A 15,655-nucleotide genomic window follows, 5' to 3' on the forward strand; every position below is an offset into this window, starting at 1 on the left:
AGGGACGAACTATAGACATAATCTACTTAGATTTCAGCAAAGCTTTTGACATGGTTCCCCACAGGAGGCTTTTAAATAAACTGGACGGGCTGAAGATAGGACCCAAAGTGGTGAACTGGATTAGGAACTGGTTGACGGACAGACACCAGAGGGTGGTGGTTAATGGAATTTGCTCGGATGAGGGAAAGGTGAGTAGTGGAGTGCCTCAAGGATCGGTGCCTGGGCCGATTCTGTTCAATATATTTGTGACATTGCCGAAGGGTTAGAAGGTAAAGTTTGCCTATTTGCGGATGATACTAAGATCTGTAACAGAGTGGACACCCGGAAGGGAGTGGAAAACATGAAAAAGGATCTCAGGAAGCTAGCAGAATGGTCTAAGGTTTGGCAATTAAAATTCAATGCGAAGAAATGCAAAGTGATGCACTTAGGGAGTAGAAATCCACGGGAGACGTATGTGTTAGGCGATGAGAGTCTGATAGGTACGGAGGGGGAGAGGGATCTTGGGGTGATAGAATCTGAAGATCTGAAGGCGACGAAACAGTGTGACAAGGTGGTGGCCGTAACTAGAAGGTTGCTAGGCTGTATAGAGAGAGGTGTGACCAGCAGAAGAAAAGAGGTTTTAATGCCCCTTTATAAGTCGTTGGTGAGGCCCCACCTGGAGTATTGTGTTCAGTTTTGGAATGAGTGGAGTGGAACAGGTGGATGTGAAGCGTCTGTTCACGCTTTCCAAAAATACTAGGACTAGGGGGCATGCGATGAAACTACAGTGTAGTAAATTTAAAACAAATCGGAGAAAATGTTTCTTCACCCAACGTGTAATTAAACTCTGGAATTCGTTGCCGGAGAAAGTGGTGAAGGCGGTTAGCTTAGCAGAGTTTAAAAAGGGGTTGGACGGATTCCTAAAGGACAAGTCCATAAACCGCTACTAAACGGACTTGGAAAAATCCAAAATTCCAGGAATAACATGTATAGAATGTTTGTACGTTTGGGAAGCTTGCCAGGTGCCCTTGGCCTGGATTGGCCGCTGTCGTGGACAGGATGCTGGGCTCGATGGACCCTTGGTCTTTTCCCAGTATGGCATTACTTATGTACTTATGTACGTCAGTGCGGTGGACTTCAGAAAAAGCTCCCACATGCATAGCTCCCTTACCAAGGGTGCTGAACACCCAATCCCCCTCCCCCAAAACCCACAAATGTACAACACTACCATAGCTCTTAGGGGTGAAGAAGGCACCTACATGTGGGTTTTTGAGGCCTCCTATTTACCAGCACAAGTGTTACAAGTTGGGGGGGGGGGGGGGCCTGGGGCCACCTGGCTGAAGTGCACTGCGGTACCCACTAAAAGTGCTCCAGGGACCTGCATACACGCAGGCCTCTAGGACTGGTTGCTGCTATATAACCTTGGCACACCAGTTGACACCTGAAGACTAATCTCTACGAAAACGTCCTTTATTGGAATAACCGCCTTTACTCACAGTTAACTGCAGATCAGAGGTTGTGCCCCACTGGCAACGAGTCTCCCTGGTACTGAGATGAGCAGTAGGTCAGAACTGGCAGAATGCTGTACAATGCCCTCATTCAGCCACATTCAAGGGAATAACTAAGTTGTCTAACGTGGCTAACACAGGAAAGGGAACTAAAACTGGCTAACAAAAATGGCCACTACCACATGGACTACAACAGGAAACACAACAGGGCACACTCTGACCTAGTAGGCAGGGGGAAAAGCACCATGGGAGAAGAGCCTACCAACTACCAACATTGTGAGACTGTAACACAAGCTAATGAAATCACGGAGCCCAATACCCTACACCCACCACAATGCAATGCTGATGTGACCCTGTACTGCACCCGAGAGCCACATCTGACCCAGGGAAAGGCTGTGACAGGATTGAACACATTCTGCTGTCATGGAGGTGGGTACGGCATTTGAGGCTGGCATAAAGGCTGGGAAAAAAGTTTTTAAAGTGGGTTTTTTTTGTGGGAGGGGGTTAGTGACCACTGGGGGAGTCCGGGGAGGTCATCCCCGATTCCCTCCACTGGTCATCTGGGCAGTTGGGGCACTTTTTTGGGACTTGTTCGTGAAAAAAGGGTCCAAAAAAGTGACCCAAAATCACGGTAAAAACGCCTTTTTTTTTCGATTATCAGCTACAGATGCCCATCTCTCCTCAGCTAATAACCACGCCCCCGTCAACTTTATTCGTTTCCGCGATGGAGTGCAGTTGGAAACGCCCAAAATCAGCTTTCGATTATACCGATTTGGGCGCCTTTGCGAGACAAACGTCTGTCTCCCAATTTAGGTCGCACTATAGGCGTTTTTCTCTTTCGAAAATAAGCTGGATAGTATACACTCCAGGGAATTATGTACTAAAAAAAAAATCAACACAATGCACAGCAAAATAATACAATATATTAAATAGAATAGTATTTGCAGTATTTTGGAAATATTTGCAGGTACTTTAACACTTGGCTCTCAGTCAGCCCTATCCCCTCAGCCCAGCACCTTCCTGTTGGCCACGTGAACAATGATGTTCATCAGTACTGTAACAGAAACCTTGAGGTTACTGGCAACTTTAAAATAATTTAGGGGCCCTTTTACTAAGCCGCGTAGGCGCACCGAATAAGCACCAGACTGGAGTTACCACCCGGTTACCGCATGGCCCTTGCAGTCATTTCAATTTTGGCACGTGTCCGCTACGCGCATCTGAAAAACATTTTTTATTTTCTGGCATGCATAAAGGACGCACACCAAGTGGCATTTCACGTGTGTAGGTCATTACCACCTAGATTCTTACCGCTAGGTCAATGGCTGATGATAAGGTCTCAGACCCAAAATGGATGCGCAGCAATTTTGATTTTGCCGCAGGTCCATTTTCGGCAAAAAAAAGGCCTTTTTTACAGGCTCACTAAAAATGGATCGGAACACGCCCAAAACCTGCGCCTACACTACCGCAAGTCATTTTTCAGACTGCCTTTATAAAAGGACCCCTTAGCTAGCAATGTTTTTGGCAGGTTGCCAAAAAACCACTAGGCTTCAGCTCTGCTAGCCTTTAGTTTGTTGTTGAGTTACCAAACATTAGATACAACTGATTCAGATAATACGCATTATATCTATACCTAATGGTTAGAGCAGCAAACTGAGAACCAGTGATGCCAGGATTCAAATCCCACTGCCACTCCTTGAGATCTTGGACATATCACTTAATCCACCACTGCCCACCACTGCCTCAGGTATAAAACTTAAACTATAAGCACTCCAGGGACAAGGAAATACCTACTATATCTGAATGTAACTTGCCTTGAGCTACTTCTGGGAAATGTGTGATCTAAATCCAATCCAAAACTCAGTATCAGGCATAGTGTGAAGTAATGCAAAACACTACAAATGCCACTCAGGACCTACAGTGCAATTCTACCATACCATAATAACAGTAACTTCCACGAGTTGCACAACAAGGACCTAACTAGGAAAAGACAGCACCGCAAACACTGCAGTCGATACAAGCATCAATAAACCTAATGGAAATCTAAACAAGCCAGATTAATGCAGATCGATCCTGCACAGTCAATGTATGTCTCTTTCACACAAAGAACACAAGTAAACCCTCACCCAGTATATAGAATAAGTAACCACAAACCAAAAATAGAAATATGTACACAGGAATTAAACCGAACACTCAAGAAGCCAAACTCTGCATACAATGCAACACCAAAGAAATGGAAAGTGATATGTGTCCCCATGTACTATGCAAAGATAATAGACGTAAATTTAAAAAACTGACATATTCCAACCACTACAATACAAATTAATAAATGCAAATAAAACAACAAATGGAAAATAAATACCATTTTATTGGATTAAATACATTTTTCAATTAGATTTCAGAGGCTAAAACCTCCTTCCTCAAGTCAGGATAGTATACTGCTGTTATGGTATCCTGTAGTGATCTGAAGAAGGAGGTTTTGTTCTCCAAACAGTCAAAAACAGTCCAATGAAAAGATATCACTTAATAAACATTAATAAATATAAAATGAAAATAAACAGAGCTACCACACTACTTTTATCCTAAACTAAAAATAAAATTCTTGTTTCAACCTTTGTAGTCTGATCATTCTGTTTCCCAGTCTCTGGTTTCTGATTTGCTTATCTTCTCTTAACACTCTTGCCAGGATTTCTTGTCCATTTGTCATTTTTCTTTCCTCTCTCCTCCTTTGCCTTTCAACTTTCTTCAATTTATTTTTCTACCGCTCTCCAGATTTAATTCTTTCTTACTATCTAGTCTTCAATTTTCTTCTTTTTATTGTTTCTACCTTCAGCTTTCCATCTCTCTCCTTTCCCCCCTCTCTATTCTCCTTCTTATTATTCTCCAGTCTCTCAAACTCTATCCCCTTTCTCCCTTCCCCCCCCTTTCCATCCAGAATCTGCTCTCTCTCTTCCCTTCCATCCAGTGTGTGGTCTCCATCTATTCCCCCTTCCATGCGGCATATCCTCTTTCTATCCCTCTTTCCATCCAATGTGTCTCATCTCTCTATCCCTCCTTCCGTCTAGCCTCTGCCTTCCTTCTCTCCCTCCCATTAACTAAAGTGTGATAAAGTTTTGTAGTTACCACATATTAATTGTCAAAATTAATGTGCACTAACTGTGAGGAATTAACTGTTAGGGTCATTTCCACCATTCAGTTACAACAATTTCTTTACTGTGCATTTATTGAATGGCAGATATGTGATAGAGTTACCTACACCTCTTGAGGTAGCATTAATGGTGTGCCTCATTATGGGGTCCTTTTACTAAGGTGTGCTGAAAAATGGCCTGCAGTAGTATAAACGCGTGTTTGGGCACGTACAGAATTATTTTTCAGCACACCTACAAAAAAGAGTCTTTTTTGCCAAAAATGGCCTTGCGGCAAAATGAAAATTACCGTGTGTCCATTTTCGGTCTGAGACCTTACCGCAAGCCGCTGACCTAGTGGTAAGGTCTCACACGGTAATTGTCTACGCACGTCAAATGCCACTTGACTCGTGTAGCTGCCGCATGTCAGAAAATAATAAATATTTTTCGGACACGTGCCAAAATTGAAATTACCGCAAGGGCCACACAGTAAACGAGCGGTAACTCCAATTTGACATGTGTTGGGTGCATGTAGGCGCCTACACGGCTTAGTAAAAGAGCCCCTATCTGCTGCATTAACAGCTTGCAATAAGTACTCCTACGTTAACCATTTGAATTCCCTGTCACTTTCCACTGGATTCTGTATAGGCCACCCAAAGTTGGAAGAACAAGTTTGAGCATGGATCTGTAAGCTGTGTGTAAACTAATTGGCTAATTAGGTGATAACAGTCAATTACTGACATTAACAAGCACTTAATTTGCAGCAATTAGGAGTTATGCGTGGATCTGCCCTTTATAGAATTGTGTTTAGTGGCAATCTTTTCTGGCACCCATTTTTGAGTGCCATTTATAGAATCCAGCCCAAAGCACCCTTTGGAGAATATTGGCTTAGCAAGGATCATCCTGGTGCTTAATTACCCCCTTTGTGCTCCCTTCCATGTTAGGTGGTTAATGTGGAAATTACCACATACTAACTTCTGAGGAACATATTAACTGTTAGTACACAGTAATTCCCATGTCAACCACCTAACCTAGCTCTGTAATAGGAGTCACAGTGGGTGAACAACTGATATCTTTTATTTTTTTGTATCTTAATTTATTGCAAATAAATCAGCAAAAGGATTTTTTATACATAAAACTTCCTGAACATCATACTTGCAACAACAATAAAAGCATATTTGAGCACGCAACAAGCCAAAATTATTTCTTCAAAAACTACCATTCCAGTCATAGTTTGCAGGTTCACAACGTTTAGACAAACTCAAAAGGGCAGCATGCCAATATTCCCTCTTCTTCCTGGCTTGGCGCTGAAGGCACCCGACCTTCCTTCCCATTCTGATTGCAGTACCCACTTAACCAATCCAATATGGACAGCTATATAATTTGATGCTTTGTAAAGAAAAATAAACAGGATAATAATGGTTTTCATTTTCTTGTAAAGCAGTCAAAAGGAAGAAAATGTATGTGTGTGTGTGTCTGTATATATAGATATGTATATAGATATACACATATAAACACATACACACATAAAAAAAGATTGCCGTGCAGTACAAATATGTCTATAAAGGCCAAAATCTCATAAAAGTAAGAGTATTTGAACTGTTTATATAATAATAACAAAGCACAACATAAAAAAATGTTTTCAATACAAATACCTGAAACGCCTTCAGAGTAATGTGTTCACATAAAACATTCTAGAAGTATATCTTGGTAGAAGTGACTTAATGAATACTCAAAATGCAAGCTCAAATCTACCCTGTAAAGCAATCAAGTGTTTTTAGCAACTATTTTGACCTCAGTGGCACAAACAATTAATTCTGCCAACTTAATATCAAAATAGAATTCTACATCTAATGCAGAATAATTTGATCAAAGCGTTTAATAAAAAACAACACCAGAAATATGCTATTCCTATTTAATACTGATTCTTCTATTTAACACTGAGTTTAACATATTAGAAAAGATTCAAATGAAAAAAAGAGAAGTATGGAATAAAACTGTATCCTTCTAATTTTCTGATGACTATATAATATATTAAAAGATTATAATGGAAAGACTCTAAGCTGCTCATATTCGCATGAGATATTTCACTATATACTACTGTATCTGAGCTTTTACAATAATTAAAACTTGATAAATATCTACACTGGGCTAAAAAGTTATCTATCATCTAGCAATATATCTTTACACCCAACATTTGGCTTATGATAGGACAAATCCATTTATCACTCAATATATATTACAATATATTATAGAATGCTGTCATTCTCTTTTGAAACATGGTTGAGGTGTAAATGCCTGATTTCAGACAGACTTCTCACACTGATATAATTAATCAAGCCACAAGCAGTACTGTCCTAATTCAAAGAAGTATTCACATAAGAGTCTCAGTAGAGATCTGTATTTTGTCTTGCTTATTTTAGCTTTATTTAATCAGTAAGTGATGTCATGGCCAAGCAATGTGCATTAACAATTGAATTAATAAAGTATTTTTAGCTATCCTTGAAACACTATTTCTCTAGTAAATAAGCATCAATGTTACTCCTTCATTTCAACCAGGGCAAGTTAATGCAAAGTTGAAAAGATCATCTCTCAGTCAAACTGCTCATAAATGGCTTCAAAACATTAAACAACCTTACAAATTCCTATTGGATTACTGTTGTTTGGAATACCACCAGTTTCTTAAATTTCAGATGAAATTTAACAGCGCTATTTTCTTAACCTTTGTACCTCAAGAATGATATTCATGGGTCACAAAGCCTGACCAATAATAAAAAGACTTGCCTATAGGCTAGAAATGGTAGGCCTCAAATGTTTGCCCAGACATACAATGTAACACAGCAATATAGCAAATGACAGCAGATAAAGATCTGCACATGCTATCTAAATCTAAAGTATCTAAAATATTAAGACAAGAATGGCAAGACATTAAAGATAAAACAAGAGGAAACAATCTATTAGAGGATATTTTTATATACAAGATCCAATATTAAAACTGTAGGTCAAAATGCATTAAACCATTTAGAAAATGAAGTCAATCATATCTTAAACAAATTAGAAGAGAATTTAAAACAGATCAAATACACCAATAATACTACACTGCTCATTAAAGGTAAAATGGGTTACTGGACTACTTATCAATATTGAGCACTGACAGGATTAGCTGACTTATGATTCTCAAATATGACCTCACTGTTAGTATTTCTAGAGAGGGAATCACTTACAGACATTCACAGTCTGAAGGAAGTCTACATATAATGCTAAAGCATACCTCCAAGACTCCTAGAATTCCATTAAGCATATTGATTATCCTCACTCCCACCCTGTGTGTGCTTACTTAACACCTACCTAACCACATTTTGTTTTTGGGAAGGATTGATATTTCTATGCTGGCTTCCTAAAAATATGTTACAAGCACTCAGCTGGTTAATTCTGTTTTTAATTGTTATTCCCTTTGGTGTTTTATTTTGTGTTTGCTTCTTCCATTCCCTTCACTCCCTCCCCACCACCACATACACAAAGAAATGCTATGTACTGGAAACATGGAAAATAGAGAAAAAGTGGCTATTAACGTACAGGACTGATGCTTGCAGGGACAGCACATGGCACTTCATGCCACTGATATATTTATGTTTGCACTGTCAAGAATTGTCAGAAAAAGCTATTATAATACACTATTTACATTGAATCATAGTTTGAAAAAACTATTTCAACAATACTTAAAGCATGTTTGAAAGAAGTTTGTTGCTAGCATAATTCATATGAAAATAATTTCTTTAAAACCTGCTGTACACCACTTGGGTGAATCCCCTCATTAAAGGAGGTTAATAAATACAAAAAATAAAACGTTTAAAAATTCTATTTCAGTTCCATAACCAAATTAACTTGGGCACATCAAAAGCAATGAACATCATCCTTGTAAATTTCAACTGATATCAGATTTATCTGTTAAATTAGATATATTTTTATACAATTCTTGTTTGCATTACCCCTGATTAAAATAAAGTTTTCTGGCACTGTGCACAGATGTTCGGATTTCAATCATGAATAACTATATTTATAAATGGAGTGCTTATTAATTAAGCTGTGCTATGTAGAATTAGACTACAATACAACTAATACTATTTAGTAGAGTAAGACAAAGGACTCTGCATGAGTATTCTTAAATTAGAATGAGGGTCTGTGCAATATCACACAAATTAAACAACAGTATTGTAGAACAGAGATGTCTTATCAGCTGACTAGCAGATTACATCCTAAATTAAGTAACAAAAGCTGAAGGTCTAACATTTATTTAAAATATATAAGCAAACAAAATCAATGTAAATATAACAGATGCTATTGAAAGAATTGTTTGTAAATAGTTTTAGTGATATCAATATGCAGACAAACAGTTCAACCTCTAGTGAAGAGTCATCATTTTCAATTATTTTAACTATAAGAACCGAACATTGGTACTTTTTGAAATAGTTGTGATACATTTACCTTAGCTCAGACTTTGGAACAAGTCTTTAATAAGCAAGGAAAAGTATCAAGTAACTTATGTGGCCCTCTGGTGGGGAAAAAAATATCACATTTTGCATCATAATATTACAGGGCAAATAAGAGGAGGATAAAAAAACATTTACTATAAAGCATTAAAATAAGTTTTGTAAACATGTCGTATGTATTTAAGGAAAAACAACATGCAAAATGAATATTCTAAACATGAAACATCTTTTGAGAATCATAAATGAATAGACTGGAAATTATAAAAGATATTTTTAGATATAACACTGATTTAATGAAATAAATGCACAATCAAAGAGAATTATTTGTTTGAAGACAATGGTAAGCAAAAACAAAAACTTACCTGCTGTTGTTGCAGATGCAGCAATTCTACTGTGCTTACTTCACTGCTCGTGTCACCACTTGATCTTCCATCTCTGCTGCCAGCATCTAATTGGCTGCTTAGAGTGCTCATTCCATTTTGATTCATTGAACTGTTGCTTATTGTCTCTGTTGCAGATTCCTGCATCATGACTTAATACCTGAAAGTGATTAAGAAGTATCAATTAACACACACGTTACACCTTCACACTTCCATTATCAAGATGTCCCTCTGTACCAATTACAGAGACAGCATCTTTAGAAGAGCAGGAAAAAAAATCCTTGCTTAGTAATTTGCCAAGAAATGCAGTACACATTCAGCTTGCAACCAGGTGCTAATCACTGAAATTATGGTTTCTGTAAGTATTCTTTGTGTGGTTATGTTTAACAGCCAAAATAACATACCATGCATGCAGTATGCCCAAATAGTACTTAGGAATGACTGCATTTGAAAGTCTTCTTATAAAATCTGCATAAATGAAAGCATGATAGCACACTCTCTTCTAAACTTCTTATTATCTAGCTTTGACAACCACAACCATGGATGACTATACAGCCTTATTTAAAATATTCACTATCTTGATTCTGTCAGGATTTTACACCATATCTTATACAAGACTGCTGTTTAATGATGCACAGCTAATCATACAAAATTAAAATTTTGTAAGAGTGTTGAAAATCATATAGCCCCGACCAATGATAAATAGTATAATGCGCTTCTTTTTAGTTCCTAAATAAAATTTTGCCTTGGAGGCATTTTAAGAAAAAGCTCCTGCTGTAACCATGTCAGATATTGCCTATTTTTTTTAATCAAATGGCTGATATTCATTTATTTTTCTGACATTTAAAACATTTAATGCTGTCCTTCCTAGGAAGTAATTAAGCTTATGCATGAGCAGCAATCAAACTGTTCACTTGAAGATGACTTAAAACTCAATTTTAACATAGGCAAATAAATGAAAGATATAAAATTAATTTTCTAGGCATGTATTAGATATGAAAGCTGGAAATAAAATCTATCAAGAATATCACTAATGATTGTGCTAAAAACAGCATAAATTATGCATATTACCTTCTCTACAGTAATAAATGTTTTATCATTTTCACTGCATAAATATACTGTACTTTCCGGATAGCAATGAGATGTCCTGCCAAGATCAGTTGAAATCTTTGCAGTAAATGAAGAACCAATGTGCTCATACAAATCAAATTCAAGGTACATTTTATATTCAAAATGTAAGAAGACCAATTTCTGCTAACACAGTTGTCCTATGTAAGCCTGATGTCAAGAGAGACTCAAGACTTTTCTATATTATATTGCAAAATATGCTATATGTACTGAAAGACTGATAAAATATCTTCCTAAGTTATACATCTATCATACCACGGTATAAGCTATTAAATCAAGCTTGCTTGAAAGAAATAAAGAGGCATATTTTCAAAGCACTTAGACTTACAAAGTTACATATTAACCTATGAAACTTTATAAGTCTAAGTGCTTTGAAAACCAGCCCAAAATCTACTACAATATTCACACTAGACTATTTATTAACTCCCTTGATCATCACTAACTTTTCCAGTTTTTAAATATTATGCAGAAATTGGAAAGTATAATTATGTTTATACATGGCATAATATAAATCCATTCTTTGAAGTTTTCCATCATATTAAAAATGAGTGACAAACCGAGTGTTAGTAAATACAACTCAAAATCAGTATTTTCATCTTCAAATAATGAGCATAAGCAAGTTAAGCAAAGGAAGTGATAGCAGCTAAATAAGCCTAATATTTTTTAATGAAATTATTCAATTTCAGCAGACAAAAACATCATTAGCTCAAAACAAGGCAAATGACATAACTGACTTTCTTCATTCAATATCTCCCTAGAATGGTTAATGGTTATCTTTTCTAATTTAAGATATGACCATGAAGAAACCGGAAGCAAAACAAACATGAACACAGTTAATATAAAGGGTGGCAGCTGCCCTGAACAATGATAAACTGCTGCTAAATCAGATGTGTTTATGAAAAAAACAATCCTCGTCTTACTCAACATTAGCTAAGATGAATACCAAAAAATAGAAAATATGATATACATGATGATGAATATTACACAAAGAACACAAGGCGTGTACTCTTTTCTGAGATTGGGCAGAAAATAAGCATTCAAATTAGGTTTAAATGTTACATGCAGAATGCTTAAAATATTCAATGAAAATGGTCTGATTGCCCTTACTAGTTATATAGAAATTCTAATGTATTTCATTAATTGTGCAAGCAGACATTACCTTTAGATTAAATGTCTTTAGCATGTAATACACTGAGATGTACAGTAGAGAAAATATACTAGTAGGATTGTATCACCTGTATACTTTGATACATACTTTGATACACATTACAGAATAAGAAACTAAATTAAATAAATCTAAAACTTTATTTATGCACTACATATGTGACTAATACTAACGGGGTAACATTTTCAAAGGCTTAATAATGAAATACAAGCGTAAAAACAGAAATCTGAGTGCAATGAGTCGATCCACCAAACTGAATTTCAGCTGACTAAAAGTAGGTATTTAATTTCACAATATGTGTATTTTTAGCCCCAGTAGAGTGAGGCATTCTCGGGGGTGTAAATTGGTCAGGAGAGAAAAACTATGTGAGAACATTAAAATTTCAAAAATGTAATACATATCAAACACCCACATTTTACACCACTGTTTTATACAAGAGAATTTTCAGTCATGAGCTGCTGCATGAATATCAGCTATATGTGTATAGAGTAAAAGGTAGACTTCTTTGCTTGCCAGTTGGGCACCCTATCAACAACTTAACCAGGTATTCATACAAATCAAAATCTGTTACTAGAACTAACATATAAACCTAAGGGTTTCATACACTGTGTGGGCCCTACTGGCTAAGTTAAAATGTGTTACAGCCTCTTTATTGAGATTTAAGAAACCATAGCCAATAGGGATGACTTTAGTATAAAAATTATTGGTGGGATTTACCTAAATACTAGTGCACATTACTAGGAATTTCTGAAAGTAAATTAATAGAATCGGTAATCCAGTGAACCAGAAGGGAGGGTGAGGCTTAACATACAACAAACGAGGAGGAGATGACAAATTAAGAAGTAGAATGTATTTTGGAAAAATCAAAGCTGACTTTCAAATTTTTGCATCTAATGAACTCAATTTGGAGATGTGGAATTTCAAAAGCTCAAGAACTTCTAGGAAATCATACTAAAGTATCATCTTACTCCTTTTCCAATAATAGTGAGAATGTACTAGCAAACCAGCAATGATGCCAAAAACATGAGCAATGATAAAATGTATGCTTTTCATCCATACTTTAATTTCCAAATACACTAGCAATACTACATATCTATTATTATATATGTTACATATGGTATGTAACACCAATTTATTTGAGAACATATATAACAATAATTTTAAAATAAGCAATGCTCCCTGACTTTCATACACGAGCTACAGAATTTTATTTTAATACTTCTAATCTGCTTACCAAAATGTGGAAAGAATTTCCTTATAAACTTTAAAAGATATAAGGCATATTTCTAATGTATAAAGAATCTTTAGTTCTATTATACAGGCACCACTGTCTACTTAAAAAAAGTGAAACAATCACAAAGGCCTTTGGAAAAAAAATCATTGCTAGGGGAAAGTTTCTCTCTCTCTATCTCTTATTATTTTTTTTTCTTCAGAAGTCACTGTACAGATACTTATTCTCTACACCACTTCCCTTTTGAAACATTAAACTGACACTGGAACTGACTGCACAAGATTGCATTTTCTCTTCCTAAACAACTTGAATTGAAAGGTTACTTAGTGTAACAATATTTACTTGCAGAATTGTGTTGTTACCAAGGGTATAATGGATGGTGGCTATGCAGGTTTACGCAAGAATGAGTGAAGCATGAGGCGTTAGCCATGTGTTTGACATGTTTCAAATTGCTATAATCCAGCATTAAACACACCCAGCAATTCATGCCATTTCTTGCAGCCATAATCTTGAATAAAGCATGCACAACCACTTATTATATAAATTAGTATATGACTCCCTGTTATAGTCACAACAGTGCTTTTGTGTTTATTTTGAATCAAAATGTGGCCTTTTATTTGTACAAATAGCAGGATATAAAGGCATAGCTCAATTAGACCTCCTTACTTTATGATAGGGTAGTAGAGAATGCAAGACTTGTTTTATGTTTCTTTTTCCCCACAGAGGTGTAGGTTCTTCTGGTTTAAAATTCAACATATTTACTTGCTTATGTGAACACAGGAACAAATTTATATATTCTTAAATAAAGTGCTCCAGGATAATTATATAATATCAAAAAGTACAACGTTGCCACAATAGAATAGTGAGTTATTAGGAGGACCTGAGGATTTTTTTCCCAATAAAGGGGTGGAATACTATTCACATTATATTATGTAAGAATGTAAACTTAAAACTTCACCTTTTTAAAATAAAGATTTTGTAAATATCCATATGCACCATATTATATTTCAAATCAAGAGGGATGGCATTTTTCCAAAATTAGGCTTCATTGGCAGGTGAGGAAAACAACAGTTGGGCACCTTACACTGGCACAAATGTGCAACAATTAATCATGGAATTTGCTAATGGGTGTAAAAATCTCACCAGTGTCAAAAGTTTAAGATATCATTAGAACACATGTGGTTTGAAACTTTAATGAAATAACAGGGATCATAAGACACTGTCTAATACAGAGGTTTTCAAAACAAGAATTTGTGTATGTTAAAAGTAATGCCAATCATTCTTAGTCATATACTAAGTCTGGAAAACTTATCTAACGTAGAGTTGCAGTGCTCCAAAACTAACATAAGCATGGCAGGACCACTAGTTTAGAAATACAGTAATTTGAACACAAAGGTGTGTTTACTAAAATGCAACTTTTTGAAGATCAACTTTCTGTAAAAGTTGGAAAAATGGGGTTGGAATTAATTTACCATTAAAAATAAATAGGCATAATGCATATGTAATAAAGCAGTGGTGTTCTAATGCTTTATACTGCATAATAAATGAAAGTGCTAAACATGCCACAGTGATTTCTTTTATTTATGCAAAGTAAACCAGTCAACACACAGTTTAGGGGGGGGGGGGGAAGAAAGATTATATATTCTTTAGTAAATTCAAGAGTTTTCAATAGGATAGAAGTAATTAATAAATAAAGCAAGGTCTACTTTGAAAAAAAAAATAACTTGTGAGCATTAAAAATAGTGACATACTTTACATATTAATAACTGTTCTATACATATTCTACAGATAAGAGGCGTTAATACTCTAAAATGCAAGAACATTCAGTAAGGAATACTGAATGGTACATCAAAAACGATTAGCTACAACTGCTTAAACTACTTTTCATTGAAAACAGTGCATGTTTGATAAAATTTGTGATTAAAGATGTAAATAATATATTTTCTTTAGTCTGGCTTACAGATTTCATACAACTCAGGTATAGTTTTGCAATAAACAACTGTTTGAACACAAGTTCTACACAAATCCAAAATTAGTTAGAGAAAAGGTATTTTATTGCACAACACAATATGATGTGTAAAGGGGCTTATCCAACAGTTAATCTTCTAATGTGATGTAATTAAATAATGAAATGTTCAGCATTGTTTATTACATTTGAAAATGACATTACGAAGCATGCAAAGTTCATGATATTACAGATAAAGTAAAAGAAGCAACTAAATGTTAAATGTATACATGCAGTCAGAAATATGAAAGTTTTATGGCTGGGACTTTCTATCAGAAGATGTATGTGAAAAGTTAGAACACTGGCTAAGTTATCCTTAAATTCCACCATTTACATATGAATCTGAAATATTTCTTTAATATTACAAGAGCCCTTAAATGCCCTTGTGTAATCATACTATAGCTTCTTGACCATTATTTTTAAATGTATGTCACACCTATCATGAAATCTGAAAACAATGGTAGACAGTGAAATAATTAACAATGCTGAACATTTGACCTACCACTATAACATTAAATATGCTACACATCAAGTTCTGATAGTTATCAAGTCATTTTCTTCTTGAATTCTAAAATATAGCAAAGTAATGCTGAAAAGAGCACTGCAGTGCCTCAGAATCTCTTCTCTTCTATTTTATTCATATTTAA

General features: G+C 35.7%; 1 protein-coding gene across 4 annotated transcripts in view; it reads right to left on the reverse strand.

Annotated features, from left to right (window-relative positions):
- Window positions 1–15,655, reverse strand: part of FOXP2 (forkhead box P2) — a 997,693-nt gene that overhangs the window by 694,701 nt on the left and 287,337 nt on the right. For all 4 annotated transcript variants that reach the window (XM_030215772.1, XM_030215771.1, XM_030215773.1 and 1 more), the window contains one exon: window positions 9,462–9,639. In XM_030215772.1, coding sequence (XP_030071632.1) covers window positions 9,462–9,629 — 168 coding nt within the window. In that variant the 5' untranslated portion in view covers window positions 9,630–9,639. The remainder of the gene's footprint in view (window positions 1–9,461; window positions 9,640–15,655) is intronic.

Source organism: Microcaecilia unicolor, chromosome 10 (assembly GCF_901765095.1).
Source record: "Microcaecilia unicolor chromosome 10, aMicUni1.1, whole genome shotgun sequence".
Taxonomy (NCBI): domain Eukaryota; kingdom Metazoa; phylum Chordata; class Amphibia; order Gymnophiona; family Siphonopidae; genus Microcaecilia; species Microcaecilia unicolor.